This window comes from Candoia aspera, chromosome 4 (assembly GCF_035149785.1).
Source record: "Candoia aspera isolate rCanAsp1 chromosome 4, rCanAsp1.hap2, whole genome shotgun sequence".
NCBI classification, from domain to species: Eukaryota; Metazoa; Chordata; class Lepidosauria; order Squamata; family Boidae; genus Candoia; species Candoia aspera.
In genome coordinates, this window is record NC_086156.1 from 30,875,342 (window position 1) to 30,897,582 (window position 22,241).

The window sequence follows — 22,241 nt, forward strand, 5'->3', positions numbered from 1 at the left end:
AGTTATTTTAACAAAAGCAAAAATCTCAAGTAGTTCAAGACATCTATAAAACACACATTATTTTATTTTCAGGTATTGGAAGGAAGTTAATTTTATTGATGAAATATAAATTGAAATAATTATATGGGGGTGGGATTAGAAGAAATAAATAGGTAATTCAAACATCTAAGGTTTTTCTCTCAAGATCTGGAATCTTCAGCTTGAAATTTTGAATACACAAGAATGAAAACAAATATAAAGGCAATCTGAATTCTAAAGATAGAAATAACCATTCATTTATTTATTTAAATTCACTAGGGCTTTTTCCACATTCAAACATCAGCTGCTGATCCTAAGGTTTTTGTGGGTCTTTGGCTATTACATAGTTACTCAGCACAGAGATACCAAATAGACTCATCCATTAATAATAGATATCATATTTCTATTAGTCATGTGACAAGTTATGATTTTTATTACTAAGCCATCCTTGCATATGTTATCTATTAAAACCTGCTTACAAATTTGGTTTACTCAGGTCACAGGAGAGCCTTCACAGTTATGCCCTCACTTCATATTAAAAAAATATCCACTATCCAGAATGATTGTGGCCCCATGTGGATGAGAAGGTAGAAACCACTGAGCATGTGTTACTTGCTTGACAGTATCATGATAATCATGTAGAAAGTACTTAGATTACCACCACTGCTAGTATACTTTCCAGGTCATCCCAGGCATTTCTACAGATCTTTCCTATTTTCTGACATGAGCTCTACATTATCATTTTTTTTTTAATCTGTTCAATCATGACCGATTCTCTGTGACTGCCAGGGCAAGTCCCTGCAGTTTTCTCAGCAGGGTTTTTCAGAAGTGATTTGCCATTGCCTTCTTCCTAGGGCTGAGAATGTGTGACTGGCCCAAGGTCATCCAGCTGGTTTCATGTGTAAGGCATGACTAGAGCTCTTGGTCTCCTGGTTTCTAGCCTGATGCCTTAACCATTACACAAAACTGGCTCTCACCATAACATATAGTGTGGCAAAATTTTGTGTGGCAGCGTGTAAGATCAGGAAGATTCTGGTTTCTTCAAAATGTTACCAATAACTGTTTTTCTCCTCAGACTGATTTTTCTTTATTTTTCACCTACGCTGTTTTGTAATTAATTAATTAATTAATTAATTAATTCATGAATTAATTAATTAATTGATGGAATATAGTAATTGTTTTTTATATGGATGTTTTCTGTTTTAAGCCAGGTTTTTTTTAAGACTTACTTCTTTTATGCGCTATTTTATTGTTTTATGAATTCTCTAGTTATTATGGATTCTAGTATATTTTATATAGGGTAATTTTATAATGGTTCTAGATTTATTCTGAACTTCCCCATTCAGGATTAGTTCGCCTAAAATATATTCTTACAGCTTTGATATTTTTTATTATTCTGGTTTTTTGTACCTAATGTGGAAACCTTCACTATACCTTGATTTGTTTTGTATGTTTCTACCTTTACATCATATTTCTTCACTTTTTATATTTTATGTTCTATGCTGGTCTTTGACTATAATAAAGGTTAAATACTAAGCCATCCTGAGTCATCACTACCACCATACCTTGTTCTGTATATCTTATTCAATTGGTTAGACTTAGTAATAACTTTTAATGCCCAGACTGTTGACTGTTTCATTTTCTGAAATTTTTCAAATCTTTCAGTTCCACAAATGTATTCTAATTTTATAAAACATCATTTAAAAAAATATATATTCTTACCTTTTCTGACAAATACTGTTCATATATTCCAACTGCAGCTGTTCTTAACAGACCTTTGGTTTGTGTTGTTTGATGCATTCCATCTTTCTGATGATTCAGCAATACTTCTAGCTGTTTCTGAGCTGTAACCCTGTATCCTTCTACAGTTATCCAGAAAAAAAGATGTGCCTGACCTCCCATCTGCTGCATGTAATCTAAAGAACAATAACAATTGTTTATTTTCAATTTTTTGGTGTGGTGGTTTTGATTATGTGAGCCATCCAGAGTCATAAAAGTGATATGGGCTATACAAATTGAATAAAACAAACAAACAAACAATGCAATATACTTATAACAACTATGTTTAAAACATCTTCTAACTGATGGAGCCCTTTTCTCTTTTAAAAATGCCAATTCAATTCACATTTATTTCCTGATGCAGGGTTCTCTAACATGAATGCACACAACTGTTAAAAAAAATCTAGATAGGTGTGGGAGGCTTATTAAATATGCTACTTGGCCCTTGAAGTGTAAGAAGTCGTCTTTTGCTTATTGATATATCTTTTTTGTTGTGTGCTGCTAAATGTTTTAGGGTGTAAATGCAGACAGCTAATTGGGAACACTTCTGTGTTTCTCTGTTGATGCCTCTCTTCAGAGGAGAGAACTTACTGTATTTCTTTTGCTAATGTTTATACAATGTTTCAGTCTGGGCAACCCTAAGCAGCGTACAGTTAGACCAATAATACAATTTACACTATACCAATACAAAAATATTTTTAAAATACTACTTTAAATGTAACAACTTTAGATAAACAACCTCCTATTTACTGCTGAAATCTATCCAAAGCAGTTATAAAACAAACATGTGTTAATTAATATTTGGAAGACCATAAGAATAACTTGCTTCCGGGGGGCAAGTTTGCCCAGAAGAGGGGAACTTTCATAGAGAATGCCTCTATGATTCCTCCAGTGGCATCTGATGATAGAAAAGAACTTTCAACAGCATTCTCCATTCATTCAAACCGGGTAAACAGAGTATACCTGGAAAAGGTGGTCTCACAGATACCCAGGACCTGAGCCACATAGATCATCATGGCCAGAACTTACATTGTACTTGGAAACACACTGCTAGCTAGTGTAACTCCAGTACCAGCAGTGTTATATGGTTACATGTTCTCAGAAAGTTTTTTTTTTAAATTTTGGTAGCCAGAAAATACAATAAATATCTCCTTGCCTTGCTAAATAAAACTGCTGGATGAATCTAGTAAGTAAGCAGTGAGGTGCAGAGTCTACAAAGCTTAGGCAATGTACATTAAGAGCTTTGAAACTTTACTGAAAGAAACCCCAATTGTGTCAGTGGATTGACTGGGGTTAATTTTCTGCCTGACTACCTAATCTTCAGGCAGTTTGCTCTGGAGGAAATAATTGAAAAAAAAAAGGGAGATTATCCTATTCTTTCTTAAAGAACACAGAGCCTAGCATTTCCTTATATTCTTTTCAGTGAATATCTCCTTGGGGTGAAGAAAGGATATTGGACTATCTAAATGCTCCTTAGGAAACAAAACAATCTGCTTAAGCAAGCTGACTAGCTGGTAGCAATCAGGAGACATTGCCAATCTATTTATTCTTGTGATCCTGGGGCGATAAGCAAGAGAGCATACAATTTCTTTTGAATTTCCACTGCTTTCAAAAGCTACAATATGTGATTTTTTTAAGTTGTTGTCCTGATGAAACATGAAACATTCAAGCTATTCAAATTTTTGTTCTGAGATAATGCAGCCAACTCAGAATGTTCCCACAGAATATTGTGAGTAAAGCTATTTTTTTCTGAACTGAAAACAAAATGTTGAATGCATTTCATTCATATTCTGATTTACTGACATGAATGTTCAAATAGATGCTTTTTTTTCAAATGTAACTGCCACAGAGCTTGCATGCAAATCTCAGTAGCTTGACTTATTTTATTTTGCTTAATATTTTTAACGGAGGAAAGACGAATGCTATCTAAACTTCATCCAGTGAGCATAAATACCCAAACTGACTGCCAATAGAGTTAATGGCAGAATTCTTTTACATTCCTATGACCTATAGCTATCTTAATTGTGTGGGTCCTTTGGGAAGGGAATCAGTCTATATGCCATCTGCTCATTAAATCAGTTTTACATATGAGAAGGTAAACCTACTGAATGGACAGGACCCAAAAAGTCTCCACATCAATTACTTTTTCTTATTTTTTTTAGGCAAATCCACATACGTTTATACCATCCTGTAATAGCACTACAGTTTTAATCATGCAAGATGTATATATTCCTAACTACTGTTTTCTTACCCATAAAAAATTGTAGTGCAACATTGTTTACTAGAATGTTGTCCAGAGGGACTGTGCAAAGTTTTCCAAAATTTGCAGCCAGCTTCACAGTATCTATTTCCTGAATAAAGACACAGGACGTTAACAGATAAGGTTATGCAATCTTCATACAAAAGGACTTATTTTTGCTACATAGCAACATCAGGGATGTTACCTTCTCATAAGATTTTGGCTACAGAGATTCAGAAATAAAGTTAACTATTTCACTATTGCATGTACGCTTTAAAAGTTTGCTTGCTAATGGATTGGCTATAGATTCCCTAACTTGGGCTGGGATCTTAGTTCAGTATCAATCAGATATATAGCAAAACTAGTATCTTCTTTTTTAGACTGATGTGATATGAGAACATAAACTGACAAAATCAAGTTACTGACATTCAACAGATATTGACAACAATGCAAAAGATTCTGATAACACTGAGCTCTATTACTTGATTTACAAAATGTGGTCTCCCAGTTAACTCAGACACTTAGGTATAATTGTAATACATCCAAGTAGATGAAACATACTTACTTTTCCTGACTGTAGCCTCAGTATTCTTGAATCACATACTTTCTTCACAAAGAGTAAGCTGTTTATTTGATTTTTTATATTGTTAATATCTGAAAAAGAAAAACAAGTAAGATTCAAAAGGATAAAAACCATCTAATTAGATTTCTGGTGAATTGGAGAAGTGTTGCTTAAGGCTGCATAGAAGGAGAAGACAATCAAAAGTCTCTGAAGAAAAACTGCTGCAATTTCTTTTCAAAATGGAATCAACATTGTTATTGTTAAGCACAGAACTATTAACCAAATTAAATATCTGCTGGCAATGAAAAATTGGGTTTTGAAAACTATTTCAATAGAATACATTTTTAAATTTTTCTATGAGAAAATGTTTAAAAAGCTAGCATTACTATAAACCATTAGAAGGGACTGTAAATTCTAAACGAGACACACTTAAAAAAAAATTAACTACATTATGAACATAAATGCACTGTCTTTGTATTGATTTTTCCTAAGTTCAGCTTTTGAAAATCTATAGTCAATGCTATCTCCTGACAGATTGAACACAAAATTAATTATGCTGAGGAACCCATTTCAAAATAAAACTTTCTTTTAAAGCAGTGTTCAGCCCTTAAAGATGCATAAATTAAATCTACCAGAACAAGCATAATTTCCATAGCACACATATTACTTCAATTACCTACAAAATTCTCTTCCCTTTCCAATGTCTATTGGAATAAATAAGTTTTCTTAAGGGAACTTTTATGCTTTCAGAACATGGCCTGAGAATACGTAATACCCCATCTTGGCAAGCTTATATGCAGACTTGAACTCCATAATGGAACAAAAATGGAATAAAATCATAAATAGCTCATTATTCAAGAGAGGCCAGTTTCTTATTCTTCCAAAATGGTCAGTTATGGAAACTAATCTAGCCATCCAAGAAGCTTAATGTGCTTAAATGGGGTGTAATCTAATTAAAAATAGCAAGACTACTTGCATCTTCATTCTACATCTTAAGCCCTGGCTTCTTCCCTGAAGTTCTCATTCTTAGCTAGAAAATCGGTCCATAAGAAAGATTATATAGCCTTCTAGCTTCTAAGAGAATAATGCTATATGAAGAGACAACAGACAGTATCTTACGATTATATAATAATTGTAAATATAAACATTACAATACCAACCATCTCCAGCTGTATCCAAGGAACGAAGATACTGCAGTTCTTCTGTGGCTTTATCCCTTACTGCTTCTAACTCTCCTACTTTATCACTTACTTTAACAATGTTCATAAAGGCCTCATAATTGCAAATTGAATCACGAATCTGAAATATGTGAGGAAAGAAAATGTTAATAAAAATTACACGCTTTCCAGATGTGATTTTTATATATAAATATGCAGTCACTCTTAATGCACTCTGCCATTTTAAAAAATTCTTCATACTGCATCCTCTGAATAACCCAACTTTTATTACCTCCCTGCCATCATTGTGCATACTCCTTAAAGTCAAGGACAATAAATATATTTAAGGTTCACCAATGAAGTCGCACATACGGCTATATTAATGATTATTTTCCATTTTCTTGAATACTACATTTTAATGGCACATACAGCATTCTCTACTCCTCTTTTTAGGTCAGCATTACTTTGAACAGCTAAGTATTATTGATTCACAAAAAGCTAACAGTTTCAAAGAAAATAAAATACACTAAACATTATTATGTAAATGCTTATTTCAGTTAGGATAACTTACAAGTGAACTGTTCCCCTAAAATTAATGCTGAATATTGCTAACACAGATTAAGGATAGTTTATCATGATAAAATGTTCAATGTTAACAAGTTAAAATGAATAAATACCACCAATTATTTAGAAACTGATTACATAATTTCTGAAATATAATTATTACTATTCTTTTAAAAAAAGCTATTCGAGAAACTCAATCCCACATTCAGTTAAGTGTAGTAACTTTACAGCTAGCTCAAGTTGCTTTATTGCAGAAATTAAAAAAAGATCATTTATGAACAACAGTTCAGACCACTACTGTTCACAGGACTCAAAGCCTATATATACAGTTGCATATTTATGCAGCCCTCATTAAATTGCATGTTTTAATGAATTCCTAACTGAACAAAAGCTGATACATGCTTTACATGGAAGAAAGTTAAACTCAACTTCTTTCCTTAAATCTGAATTCACACTATTATGTGCCTTTGTTTATAGAGTCAGAATAAGAAAACAGTGAATATGCAGGACACCTTGACTGGAAGAATTTGGTAACGTCTCCTTTGGCAGCTTCCAAACGTTTCCTATAGCCAGCTAAGAGTCCTTCCAGTTGTGCTTTTGGTTTTTTTCCCCCTCTTCAGCCTTAGAGCTTAGAAGCATTATTCATGCACTGCATGTTTGTGATCTCCAAAAGATTTTCAATAATATTCAAGTCTGGGCACTATGAAGGCCAGTTCAAAACTGTTTTTTTGTTTTTGGTTACTGTAAGCACTTCAAGGTTGATTTGGATATATTTTGGATTGTTGTCTCTATTGGAATTATCAGGGATCAACTCAGCATTGTCTCATAAGCATACGGGGGTTGCTCTAGCAAATCGCATCTCTATTGTGCTTGTGGGATGTCACATGGGTCACCTGACTTCCACTTCCTCCTCCTCCTTGGGCTTGGGGATTAACAGTCTCCATTACTCTTCTGGCACATGTGCAAGCAGGAGCTGCTGCAGGAATGCAGCCCTCCCCTTACAATCTCACCTGCACACTGACTTTCTATTCTGCATAGAAAGTGTCAACAAAGAACCGGTGATGATTAAGTGCTTTCTACTTTGAATCTACTTGTATCCAGATCTACTGAATAAAAGTAAGCTATCTCTATTTTAATTCATCTAACTACAGTGTGAAGACTGAATTTATTTCTGAATGTAATCAAGCTTAATATGCAAGGTCCTTTTTTTGGTTCACGCTTCTACTCTGCAAGATTGCTGTTAGCTGCTTGGAGTTCTTTTATTAACCTTAAAAAAACTCCATCAGGCTCACTGATATATCCAACCACCTTTAAGCTTTAATTTTTTTCACTGATTGTAGCATATTAGAGGATATATTTTACTTATCACGATATATATTCTAGAATATGTCAATATTTAGTTCAATCAATTCTTTCACTTTCAAACTATTTCCTGCATCATTGGCAGCCCCACAACCGCAACGTATAACAGAGCCACCCTATCCTTAATGGCTTGGAAGATCCTCTTTTCTTCAAATATTTCACTTTCTTTTCTTCAAGTGGATCTTTTCTTGTTGTGACTAAACAGTTTAAGTTTTGCTTCATTAATCAAAAGAAAAATTGTTCCAAACTATTTTAGGCTTATCAAGATTTTCTTTTGCATATGTGATGTTTCTGATAAGGTGGGTGAAAAGATTTTCATCTGACAACTCTCATACAGATTATTACTGTATAAGTAACACTCTGTGGACAACTACTCCATGATCAGCTAAACTTTTCAGCAGATTGTTTGCAGAGAGCTTTGAATTCTATTTTGCAGATATGACCACTTTTTGAACACTTCTGGCATTTGGGTTGTTTTTTCAGTCTTGCCTTTCAACAATTTCATTTAGTTTCCATTTCTTAACAATAAAACTGCGAGCTGGAACCATTTAAGGTTCCTCACCTTTGTAAGAGTGAAGTATCCTCATTTTCAAATGCTTGAACAGTTGCTCAGAGAAGTCCATGATTGTTGAAAATATACAGAATAACAGTCACAACCTGAGAGGTTACAAGCGTCAGAGTATTTGTTACCTGTGGAACTGTTTCTCATCATTAATTGTAGGCCTAACATATCCAAACTTATCTATCTGCAATATACACTGTTTTCTTATTCAGAAAATATAAAGACCAGCATACAAATACAGGTAGTCCCCGCTTACCAACCACTTGTTCAGTGACTGTTCAAACTTACAGCAGCACTGGAAAAAGAGACTTACGACCAGTACTCAAAGTTGAAGCTGTTGCAGCATCCCATGGTCATGTGATCACATGATCACTATTCAGGCGCTGGGCAACCAGCGCACATTTACAACGGTTGCAGTGTCCCACAGTCACATGATCACCATTTGCGGCCTTCACAGCTGGCTTCCAACAAGCAAACTCAGTTAGGAAGCCAGCAATTCCTGTGGTCATTAAGCAAATCACCAGGGGTCATGTGACATCAAGCTTAATGACGCCTGATTTGCTTAATGTCCACAGGAAGAACTGACATCATAAGTTGGCACAGTCCCATGACATCACACTTAACAACCGTACCACTTATCGGTGGAGTTGCTGGTCCCTATTGTGGTTGGTAAATGAGGACTACCTGTAGTAATATGCATTTGAATTCGCAGAAAGATGTTGTGTCTACCTTTGTACCACAAATGCAAATATATACATCCATACATATCTATCTATCCATGTTTATCTATCCATCCACCCATCCATGCTTATTTATCTATCCATTATATGTATGCTCCAGGATTTAATCTTTTTTCATCCTGCCTTTTTCTGAGTCAATGGATGTTTTGCTGCTGTTTTCAAGACCATAGGAGGCAGCTGAAGTTGAAGTATGTTTGCTTAACAATTCTGTCTACCCTGAGAATTGTTGGTTCCTGCATTGCCAGGTTTGGCTCTAGGTGGCTGAAGATTTTGTCCAATTTAAAGAGCTTACCATCCATATGAAATGCTGATTAATATAATCAGGATCACTGAGCTGATTTATTAATGGAAGAAGAATTCCTTGAGAAAGGATTTCCTGAAAAATAATGGAAAATAAAATTAGACCTACTGTTATATAATTTCTTTAAAATGTGATTTTTAATTCAAGATCTTGCCAAAATAATAGAAGTCAGATAAAGTTTGATTTTTTATCTTTCATAAGTCTTGAAAAATACATTTAATAGACTTTAAAAATTATTTTCAGTAAGTAACAGCCAGTTTTGTATATCTAGATTTGTATCCTTACTTAAATTAGCACAAACATATTTTAACTCCAAATACCAAATTCAAGAAGAATATAACTAAACTGAAATCCATTTTCATGTATCATCTTCCATTTGAATGTAATAATACAAGGAATGGCTGCATCCTCTGGCCCCATGTTCTGTGAGCATGGCAGTACCCACATGTTGGTGAATGTCCAAAGGAGAGGACAACTCAATACATATTGGTCTCTAATTATTTAAAACCTATACTATCCTGATTTCAATTAGAGAATCTACATCAACATCTTGGGCTTTAGTTAGTGGTTCAAAAGTTCCACCCAAACTTTGGACATATATTTGAAGGAAAGAGAAATGCAGAAGGTGAATAAGAACTAGTACTGCATGAAAGCTTGAAAGGTCTGAAATATGACCAGATATAGATTCTGAACTAACTTTTCTTTTTGTTCAGAAGTTATTGACAGTCAGTTATTGACAGTCTATTCTACCATTTTTGAAATACAGGATATCTATATTTGTTAGCTGTATTGTCCAAGTCTCTGTTTCCAGTTCATCCTTGTTTTGACGGACCAAAATACATATTCAGTAGGTTTCCTCAATACAGACATACTACCTATGATAATAACAGGAAATGCCATGATGCAATGCCATTTCATCTCCATGTGATCACACAGTGGATAACAACTGAAAAAAGGCTGGTTTTGATTCTCTGGATCAGTCTTTCTCAACTTTTTGATTCTGGAGGAACCCCTGAAATATTTTTCAGCCTTGGGGAATCCCTGCACATTCAGACTCAAATATAGGCCAGAAGTTACAAAATTATTATATTCATTTCATGGGTAGGCCTGTACATATGCATAAACAGTGTTCTTAAACTACAAATAAAGAATGAAACTTACCACTTTAATGTGAAGTTGCCTGAATTTGAAATAATTTTTTTAAATAAATCATGATTTCAGGGAACCCCTAGTGACCTCCTGCAGAACCCAGGGTTCCATGGAACCCTGGTTGAGAAATCCTGTTCTGGATCTTAGGAAGTCAGCTCAATGTTAAGCTTTTTAATGACAGAATCCTATACATATCTAATGCAATAAAAATGTAACACAAGTAACTTTACATAGGTTTGCATCCGAAGAAAACAATGCAGATGAAAACTATTTTAGATTATATTAGATTAACAGATTAGATAAGCATGGGTTATTGCTATTGGAGCTGTCTACATTTTGAAAGTGACTCAGAAAAAGTGTTCAGGACCTTGTACGAGTGCAGCAACTCTTTACTATTAATTAAATAGCCTGACATATTTTAGGCTTCTGCTCAAGCCTGAAGATGCTGCTGTAAAAAAATCAGGCTACTTTAATGAACAGCAGACAGATGATGCAAATGTGTGAAGTCTGAAGCATTTCTTCCTAATCAGTTTCAAACCATGCACAGCCATAAGAGCTAATGCTTACATACCAATAGTTACTGTTAATTAAACGAGACTTGTAATTATACCATTTTAAAACCTGCATTTTTATAGTAGAAATTAATTGTAGTGTGATATACCACTGAAAATGAAAAACATTAACGTTCATTCTATGCATATCAATACAAAATTAAGGCCTACTTACCACAGGGAAAATAAAATATTCTTGTGGTTTGCCACTGCATTTTTTCCAGAATATTTTTCAATTTCCCAATCTAGCCTACAGCTCTTGGGTTTTTTTGACAATCTCCCATCCAAATACTAACTAGGTCAGGTCTTGCTTAGCTTTTCAAGATCACCCAAGGTAAGTTAGATGATTACTTTCAAACAAAGATCATACTATTGACTTGATTTTATGGAAGGCAATTTTCCAAGATATCCCAAGCACAGCACGTATTTCTAAGAGAGAAGGTGCCCAATACAGAATTAAAACATCACTTAAGAGGCTGCTGTGTGAAAACTATATGTATGTTGAGAAGAGGACTGTAGTTGTTAAGAAGTGATAAAAGGAAGACAGTGGAGAATTAACAGTTTCAGCAAAAAATGTGATGGCAAAACAGTTGATAAGTGTAATTAAAGAGCTGGAAAGAAGGTGATATATCATCATCAACATCCTCATCACCATTTTATCCTGCCTTTTTATATATAAATGTGGCTGTATTTCTCAAAACATGAAACAAAATGTAATCTGCAATCATTACAAGTTGGAATTTAGCACAAATTTATACTCTTAGCCTTGTATCATTTATATTTAACTTGAAGCAAAAGCTGATACAGCAGCTATCACAGGTTTTCTCATCACTCTCTTTCTTCCAAGATGGCAGGGAGAAAACAGGAGATTTCAAATAAACAGCTCTCCTTATAACAAATCAGTCCATGTAAGCTTCATTTTAGAAGGGACACGGTGGCGCTGCGGGTTAAACCGCTGAGCTGTCGATCGGAAGGTCGGCGGTTCGAAACCGCGCGGCGGGGTGAGCTCCCGTTGCTCGTCCCAGCTTCTGCACACCAAGCAGTTCGAAAACATGCAAATGTGAGTAGATTAATTGGTACCGCTTCGGCGGGAAGGTAACGGCGTTCCGTGAGTCATGCTGGCCACATGACCCGGAAGTGTCCTATGGACAACGCCGGCTCCAAGGCTTTGAAACGGAGATGAGCACCGCCCCCTAGAGTCGGACACGACTGGACTTTACGTCAAGGGAAACCTTAAGCTTCATTTTAAATGGAACTCTCCTCCCCCAAACATATTAGTGTTTCTAAAAGCAAAAACTTTGGGTGTAAGTTTCTTCAAGAGCATGCAGGTACTACAACTCTGCATTTCTAGTGTAAAATGTGATTAATATAGAAGTTATAGGGTTTTTTTCCTCCTGATATGAGGAAGATATAAAGGTCACATAAATATGAAAAGAAAATAAATAAATATCAGGTAACAAAATATCTAAAGGAATCTTATTATAAATTGTCTAAAATATTTCAGTGGTACAAGCCAAGCAAAGAAATATTCTATTATATAAAATTAAATTATTTATAAGTATAAATAAACCTTAATAAATAAACCTTAATAAAGGTCAGGATAAACCACATAAATAAATAACCATAAAGCAGACAAAACTTAAAACAATGCATTGTAATGTACCCTGGCTCATAAACATATATACATAAATGTGTCTGAATGAGAGAATGAAGGAAGTGAGACTTTTTAAAAGGAAGTACAAAAGTTATTTTTATAAAAGGAATGATGCAGGTACAACAGAGTTAACCATATACTTACATACAGTTATGTAAGATGTCTAGTAAGTATTAGAAGTAACAGAGAATCAGTGCATGCCTTCCATATTTCCAGACAGTTGTTCCTTGCCTCAATAGACCACCTGTTCAAAAAATGGCTCAATGCCATGCTGATGTGGATGTAAAAGAATGAAGAGCAAAATGAACTTGGCCAGACTCTCTGAATTCCTTCAAAACAGGTTCTCAATTGCAGACTGCATCATGCCCATTTTATTTTTAGCTAGTTTTAAAAATTATTATATTTAATATTTATTAAAAATAAATAGCATATTCTTGATTATACAATACTATGCAGCTCTTAGGCTAAAGAATATTGGATTACTGCAGGAATATGGTATGAAATTAAATTTACCCTGACAAAATATCGCATGATCTTGTTCTGGAAGTCTCCAGGAGGTAGCAATAAATACAGTAAAACTTCACACAGATCCCTTAGGAATCCTAAAAGCGCAAAATTAAAAAACAAACAAACACTGTATATCAAAACACACACACACACGTTTCAAGTTTTTACATACTTCAAATACCACTAGCGATTTTGGAGGGCAATACATATGTATATAGGTAGATGCATTCTAAATTCATATAAATACACATCTAAACTTTATATAAGTTTAATCATAGGATTAATTTGAAAATTAATACTATGCACAGTCTTGTCCTATTTCTAAACCAACAGAAAAATAATATACAAACGTATGCTTCCTTCCACTAACAGTAGAATTAAATGTCATATCTATGATGTAAAAATGCTTATTAACACCAGATTTAATAACTATCAATGTAGACATTTAATCAAGAATTTTTCCCCTTATATAGTTCACCAGTTATATGTATTTTTTTCTTTTAGCATATCTAATCCTTTTATAGTAATGTAATTATATAGCCATGTAGTTTGCATCTAATATGTATTAATAGCTAATGTTTTAAGGAATGTTAATTATAATGTTTTAAAGGTTAATAAAATATTATCTATAGTATCTAATATACTATATAGTATAGAAAAGAGAATGATGATCTGCACATTTCATTTAAAACATAACTAAAGAAAGAAAATAATCATATACCTTCTTCATCTTTGGGAGATGTGCAGACTAGATCACGACAGATGGTCTCTTCCATTTCAACTTCAACTTCAAAAAATGTATCTACAAGATCTTCTGCTCCATCTACACCAAAATTGGAAACTTAAGATTTTATCTAGAAGAATTTTAGTCTGCAATAATACCTATTACTGAAGTAACTACACTCAGATTTCTCCTCCACATGTTTGTTATTGTAACATTTATGTACCATTTGTATATGGTTTAGCAATTTAATTCTCTTTTCCTATATTTTCAAAGGTATCCAGCTGTTAATGAAGACTTACTGTCGGTTTTGAAGGGTACATTGTATGTACAGCTGTACTGCAATTACAGTCAAATAGAATCTTCCACATCAGATTCAAAAGGGAGCAAGGAATATGTTTTTGTGTTTGAATGTATGACACAAAGCAAAAAAGAATAGTAATTCTTACTGGTTTTTGTGTAGTAGGAAGCAAACTGTTATTTGCTAGGCTGTACTGTATTGCACATCCTGTATTTCCATTTCTTTTTAGTTACTTTGCAAATCACGTGAAGATGGCCAAAATATTCTACATTCAAGACCAGCAATTCATGTACTTTACCCCTTCAAGTTGTCTTCCTTCCATCCAGGGTTATGAGTTCTGGCTGAATAGAAATTAAACAAGAAAGCTTTTCTACAGAAAGCACATCTGACTCTGGCCAGTGATTTCTGTTTATGCAGGAATCCAATGCTGGATTTATATAACCAGAATTCTCTATTCCCTCCCATTAATTGCAATCCCCTCTGTTCTCTCCTTAAAAACAAACAAACAAACAAAAAACCCAGGGTATATTACACGGAAGCCTAAAATCAGGGCAAGGATGAGGGAAGTAGGAAAAACAGAGGCAAAAATGAAGTGCACAAGTGGTCCTCAACTTACGACCATTTAATGACAATCTGAAGTTACGACAGCCTAGGAATGGGTGTTTTAGGACCTGTAAAGCATTTCTGAGCATCGCAAAACATCACACTACCACTCCATGGTCACATGATCGCATTTTGGGTGCATGGCAACCAGCTTGCATTTATGACCGGTTGCAATGTCCCACAGTCACGTGGTTGCATCTTGCAACTTTTTTCCCATTTTCCCATTGGGGAAGCTGCATCTGCTACATGATGTGGTGATTCACTTAACAACCTGTGATTTGCTTAACGACCACCATAAAATAGTGATAAAATCAGGTCGTTAAGCAAATCATGGGCTGTTCAGCGAAACACCGTGGTCATGAGCAAATCCAGCTTTCCCAATGGGAAAAAGTTGCAAAATGCAATCACGTGACTGCAGGACATTGCAACCGGTCATAAATGCGAGCTGGTTGCCATGCACCCAAAATGCAATCATGTGACTATGGGGTGTGTGTGTGACGTTTTGCGACACTCGGAAATGCTTTACAAGTCGTAAAGCACCCATTCCAAGGCCATGGTGAGTTGACTTATAACTGCAATGACTTACGATGGAAATTCCAGTCCCAATTGTGGTCATAAGTCAAGTACTACCTGTATATCTGTATCAAGCAGTACAAGCCATGCTATGTACAATATGGCATTTATCTGTAGTACAAATAGAACAGTTGCTGAATTAAGAAGCTTTTAGTGGAAAAAACATGGTGTACCTTCTGTGTTGCTGATCCTGCTTCTGGAACAGCATTCTTTCCAAGGTCCACATGGCCCTGACCTTCAGGTAGGCCCTAAAAACCTGACTCTTCCAGCAGGCATTGTATCAAGGTGATTTGTGAATTCACTGGTTTAGTATGGGTTTTAAGTTTTCGTACTCTCTGGATGGTTGTCTATTATGTTTATTCTTATTTTATTGTTACATTGTGTTAACTTTCTTTGTACACCACCTTAAATTGCATGACAATTAAGTGGCCTTATAAATCTAATAAAATAAATATTAAATAAAAACAGTAACAATAAATAAACAGAGCTGAATCAGTGCAACTGTAGGGTAGAAAATGCCTTCATTTAATTTATTATAGCAATAAGGAGAACATATTTAGGCATTACCTTTAATCTGATCATCTCTTTCAGTTATTCTTTGCTGAGCTTTTCTGAATACTCTAAGATGAGTAGTAAAATCATCTACAATTCGAGTAGTAAAATAAGGCTGCCAATCTATTTCTTTTGTCCTTAAAAAAAAAATGACAATGCATTACACAGCAGGCCTCTACTACAATTTTACACTTTATTTCTTCAATCTCGACTGGTTTATTTCCTAGACCACAGCTTATGCTTTTGCGTGTTTAAAATAATCAATTAGTAAAGTATTATCTAGACCCCTTTCAGTCAGGTTTCAGGCCCGGATATGGGGCGGAAACAGCATTGGTCGCACTTATGGATGATCTTTGGTGGGAGCGGGATGGGGGAAGTGCATCCATCCTTGCTCTTCTTGACTTCTCAGCGGCTTTTGATACCATCGACCATGGTATCCTTTTGGGTCGGCTCAGGGAGTTGGGGGTGGGCAGCATGGTTCTGCACTGGTTCACCTCCTTCTTCCAGGGCTGGTCCCAATCGGTGGTGATAGGAAGTGAGAGATCCGACCCTCGACCCCTCCTGTGTGGGGTGCCGCAGGGTTCAGTTCTCTCTCCTCTCCTATTTAACCAGTTCAGCTCGCGAAGCAAAGGTGTTATATGTGCCCTTGTAGGGGCACCAAAAATAGCCTGGGTCCAATTCAAGGTGTTGGTTATCACCTTTAAAGCCCTACATGGCATGGGACCGGGTTACCTGAGGGACCGCCTCTTCCCCGCTTCATCAGCCCGTCCCACCCGGTCATGCAGAGAGGGCATGCTGTAGACCCCATCCACAAGAGAATTCCATTTGGTGGAGTCCAGGAGGTGGGTCTTCTCTGCAGTGGCACCTGCCCTTTGGAACATCTTGCCCCCGGAGGTGAAATTAGCCCCATCGCTCCTAGCCTTCTGGAGGGAATTGAAGACCTGGCTCTGCCATTGGGCTTGGGACAGGGAGGAGAATAATCATACTTGGGGTTGGCTAGTGCCTTGAAGTGCCCCTCCTACGCAAGGATTGAATGAGACCATAGCCATCAGGATTTTATCATATTTGGTAGTTTTTAAAATTGTTTTAGTCCATATTTTACATTGGAATTTTATTGTATAGTTATTGTTTTATGCTGTAAACCGCCCAGAGTCCATCCGTTGGGAAGAGATGGGCGGTGACAAATTTCATAAATAAATAAAGTAGCATTATGCACTGCCAGTACTTAAAACAGCACTCCCTAAAACAGAAGATAAGCTAGCATAAACTATACAACAAAATGTTTAGTATCAAAAATTGTAGTTTATAAAGTTTGTGATATAATGAACAAACCAATCAATCTTTAACTGAATATTCAGTCAGTCAATTATTATTTACACCCTGGATCAGTATAAAATACATATAATTACAAATGCAAGAATAAGAATTTAAGATATAGATTATTTTAATAACATAATGAAAAGGATTAGTAACATATAACTGTAAAACATTAGGTCTAACTTTTTTTTTTTTTTCATTCAATCATGTCTGATACTTGGCGACTGCCTGGACTAGTCCCTGAACTTTTCATGGCAAGATTTCAGAATTTGTTTGCCATTGCCTTCTTCCTAGGGCTGAGAGAGAGTGTCTGGCCCAAAGTCACCCAGCCAGCTTTCATGCCTATGGCAGGACTAGAACTTAGTCTCCTGGTTTCTAGTCTGTTGCCTTAACCACTAGAACATTTGTGTTATTGATATTAAAACTGATATATGGCAATATAGCATGAATAAAAAAGAGAAGAATAAAGTAAATGAAATGTAACAAAAATAAAATAAAATAGATCAAAAAAATCTGGGCAATCTTGTGATCTTCTCATAAATTTCATGACAAACAATTCACTGGTAGTGTAAGCTGGCTACATGAAATTATAGAAAACAGAATTTAAGGTATAAAATAACTGATTAATATCAATATTATAAGAGTTACTAACAAACAACTGTAAAACTTGACCACTAAAATCTAACTATAACCATGGTATTTAGTACTAAGCTTAGAACCATAAAGGTTGGCATATAAATAACAGCGGTGAAGTTAAATCTAAGTATATAAATCCACCTTTATAGCACCTGTGATATCATTAGTTTCCTAAAAGCCATAGTCCCAGAGACAGATTTTGCCACTTTATAGGTAGTATCTAGGTTTCTATCTGATAAAATAAGGTTGCCATAAAAAGTATCATTTCTACATGAATATTTGTTTAGAAGACCTGTTAGGAGTAAATGCTGGGAGTTCCTGCAGAAGGAACAGTACAATAATAGGTATGCCAGGGACTCAGCAAATCCAGAAAGGCATGGACATAGGTATTTATTATTATATGGGACACCAGTGAATCTACCTTGCATAACTGCCAAAAGCAAGGCACATAAATGGACAAAAGGAGAGGCAAGCTGGTGCTTTGAGGAAAGATCACTAAAAATGTAAGAAGGCAGGATGAAAATTTTAGCTGGATTTCTGACTGTACAACAACTGTTCTGCTAAGATCATTTTGTTTATTGATATCCCACATATGCTGTTTTACAGTTTCTTTGGCTTTTACATATCCAAATGTCAGAGAAAATGGAGAAAGGTCACATTTTGATTCCATTGAAATTATCCAGCTGGGGTGGTATTAGTCATAAAGAATTAAGGGGGTTAGGACTTCTGGACAATATATCAGTTTCAGCCAATACAAGAATCTGCTTTGCCAAAGCCAGGCTCATAAGAAATAAAGTAGCTTCAATTTGTGGTGTAACACTTGGAACATAACTCCACAACAATAAAGAATATCAAATATTGCCCTCAAGAATTTTTCAAGATGAAGGCTTTCCTCATTATAGATGCATATCTGTGCATCATAAAGAAGCTGGGCAATTGTTTTCCTCTGGAAATCCAGAAGGCTGAGGGTTTAAATTGGCTACCCACTTGATTTAAAAAACAAAAACCCACCAAATCTAAAGTGGCCAATGCTGTGGCCTGAAGGGTTTGGGCATTCTATCCCTCCGAATCCTAAAATGCAACCTCCCAGGTAGTTATATTACCTAACTTGCTCAATAACACAGTGACTAATATGCCATTTACATCAATCAGGTTTTTTAAAAAAAAATATTCTGCCTTTGGTTTTAGAGTAATTTATAGTGAATCTTTCTTCTTCGTAATACATTGTGAAGGACCGCAATGCTCTTAGTCCCACAACAAGAAAAAATGACAATGTTATCTGCATAAAGTAAGAATGGAATTTCTTTATCGGCCAGAAGTAGGAAATGGTTTTTGGGGTTTCTAAGCACCTGGACTACAGAGTTTAAGTAAAAATTGAACAGGAAAGGAGCCAATATACAGCACACATTCACTTCCTTATTTTGAGAGATGCTTTGCATCAAGTGTCCTTGGGCATTACAATAGACCTTAGAGAAATTATCCTTCTGCAGGTTTCATATATATTTAAAAAAAGCCTCCAGCTTTTTCCCAAAGTCTGTCACACAAGACAGAATCAAAGAGATGACATAAAGGGCCTCAGGAGACTTGGCACTCTATTTTTCTGCCAATTATGACTATAATGTTAATCCTTTTATGTCACAACCTCCCTCTATAAGTTCTTAATATGAAGGGCTTATTTTACAGCAATAATAATGAATCATAAATTGCTAATTAGTGATACTTCTATACACTGAATTACACTTAAATCCCACTGAAATTAAGTTTAAGTTTCTATCAAACCCACAGATATTTAAGTTATAGCTAACTTTTCACATCAATCTTAATGCAAATTTCTAATAACACTACTTTTTAAAAATGTTTAGTTTCTTCAGTGAAAACACTGAAGGCAGTTCATATGAACAGAAGTCAATAACGCAACAACTTCCAAGAAAGGTAGGATCATTTTTCACAGTACTAAGAGTATTAAGTACTAAAGATAGCCTAAGATTATGTTCAGCTTATTTTTCTAAATATGATTTTCCATATCACCTCATACCTACTAGAAGCTTATTACAGGAAATTGAAGCAGTGGTTACTCTAACTTGGAAAAAGGTAGAGTTGAATGAAGCTTTCCCCGTATGATACAAGCAAATTTTCAACAATGCTTTTTCATATCAGATGTCAATTGCTTATACACAGATTCATATCAGAAAAAAAAAACATATTCCTAGGATTCTTTCCTTTCAAGAAGCCAACTTGTTCTTCCCAGCCAGAAGATCCAATTCAAGTCGAGTAACATCAAATTTGTATTAAAATTCATCTGAAGAAATAGACTTGATGTTTTTAAGCTTATGATATCATTAGTTTTAATACTACCACAAATGTTTATTTTTCTTTCTGTAAAGATTAACAATATCATTTCATGAGACACCAAGGTAGTTTTTGTAAAATGACATGCTTTTGAGGGTATTCACATGTAATTGTCATGAATGTGTTTAACCTTTTAAAAGTACTGGAGGGTTTCAAACAGTATAGACCTGTTTGAAACTACTGAAAATAATTCTTACCTAGAAGAAAATTGAATTAGTGCATTTTGGAGAGTCTGCCTGATTTCAAGAAGAAAAGATTCATCATCACTTAGTGTATAATACCAATACTGGACATAGTCACGCAAGGAAAATTGAATGATCTGAAATATATAATTTTTAAAAAATCAAACATTAAAACATTCATAAAGTCATTACATCACACAAATATTTAGCAAATCAACTTCCTAATAGAGATAATAATTATGCTTATAATGGTATAATTACGTTTGCATTATTTTATGCAAATTTATAGAAAATCTGTGAAATCTCAAAACAGTTAACACTGATCACATCCTTGGATATTCATGAATGTTGATTATGGAATACCTCTACAGTTTTTCAGATTAGGGATAAATGAGAATTTCATCTTGCCTGTATTTCTGAACAAATTAACCTAGTACATTATTCCTAAAGAATATCTCAATGGGATACAGTTATGCTGTGTTCTCTTCTGAATTGAACTGAAACTGAATGGACTTGAATATATGAAGAAATCATTTGGAACTGTTATAAACCAATTCTTACATCCTTCGCTTGGATCCCACATGATAAATAGAGCAATTCTTACAATTTCCCTTAGAACAGAAAGCCAATGGAGCCACAGTGGAACAAGAAGCCACCATCTTCCTTTCTTCTTATGTCTGCTCATCTGATGCTGTGTGTTTGTATGTGTGCAATCTTCATTTAAATTTCCATCACCAAGAGCATCCCAATTTAATTGTATTAATTTGAATTCTGCTGCTTTCAATGATCCTGCACTCCTGTGCCTTTTATGGAGCGATTTCAAGTGAGTCCAGATATGAATGTACCATAGTAGTAGAAGCAAGTGCATCCCCACTTGTTCCATTGTGTTTTGGACCTTGCCTTTCAGTTTCTAAGCCCTTACAACTCCACATATTCTGCTTTTTCAAACTCTAGAAATTTCAGAAGTTGAGAAGAAGCCAAAATGTTTATGAAGTGATGTATTTTAATAGCATCAAGACATTTATATTAGCAAACAGGGAACACCAATAAGTGTGCTATCCGATATGCATACCACCACAGTGTCTCCATAGTTTACTAGGAGACTTTTTTTTTAAATCTCGTAATATTAGAATTAAATGATTATGTAAGAGGTTAGTATAATTGTGGGCTGGGATAATATGTGTACCTGCTAGAATGTTGGTTTCTGTCTTTCCCCAATGCAGCTGTTTATTGTTTGTTTTTTCTATTTTGATGTTTTCACCCTCTTGTAAGATACAGTAACTTGGCAAGTAGAAGAAAATGAATACATTGGACAGTGCAATCTACTATTACATGAGCAATTTGTGCAGAAAACTGTTAGCCAATTATTTTACTAATACTTTGTTTTGTACAGAATAGCTTTCTCACAAGCTAGACTATTTATAGCTTTGGAGCCTTAACATCACTCTGCAAGAACATTTCTATCCCTGTTTGGAAGAATCAATAAAGTAAGTTCCACATATTTTGTTCCATATACCAATTCTGGTGTTCTACACTAATAATCTCCATTAACTGACCAACTGAACCAGACAGATGAGAAAAACACACATTCCTGTTAGCAGATGGCTTTATTGAAATATCTAATAGAACTGCTAAATTTGTTCAGTGGGACTTGCTGTAAGGTGGTCTTGGGCCTAATTATTATTAATTACATTTGATTGTAATTCATAGACATTGTTATAGATGTTATTAACTAATTGATTTTTTATCTAACAGTACCTTATGTCATGTCTATTTGTATCATATAAAAGTTGTGGCTATTGGTCATAAATAAATAAATAAATAAATAAGCTAGCTTGCTAGTTCCAGTGCTTTTCTGGGAA

General features: G+C 34.9%; 1 protein-coding gene across 3 annotated transcripts in view; it reads right to left on the reverse strand.

The window, feature by feature from the left end:
* The window catches only part of SNX13 (sorting nexin 13), an 81,597-nt gene that overhangs the window by 29,511 nt on the left and 29,845 nt on the right, over positions 1–22,241 (reverse strand). For all 3 annotated transcript variants that reach the window (XM_063303733.1, XM_063303732.1, XM_063303734.1), the window contains exons 5-13: positions 20,395–20,516; positions 15,911–16,032; positions 13,867–13,968; positions 13,152–13,240; positions 9,276–9,359; positions 5,759–5,897; positions 4,602–4,690; positions 4,049–4,148; positions 1,741–1,934 (exon numbers count right to left, since the gene is read on the reverse strand). In XM_063303733.1, coding sequence (XP_063159803.1) covers positions 1,741–1,934; positions 4,049–4,148; positions 4,602–4,690; positions 5,759–5,897; positions 9,276–9,359; positions 13,152–13,240; positions 13,867–13,968; positions 15,911–16,032; positions 20,395–20,516 — 1,041 coding nt within the window. The remainder of the gene's footprint in view (positions 1–1,740; positions 1,935–4,048; positions 4,149–4,601; positions 4,691–5,758; positions 5,898–9,275; positions 9,360–13,151; positions 13,241–13,866; positions 13,969–15,910; positions 16,033–20,394; positions 20,517–22,241) is intronic.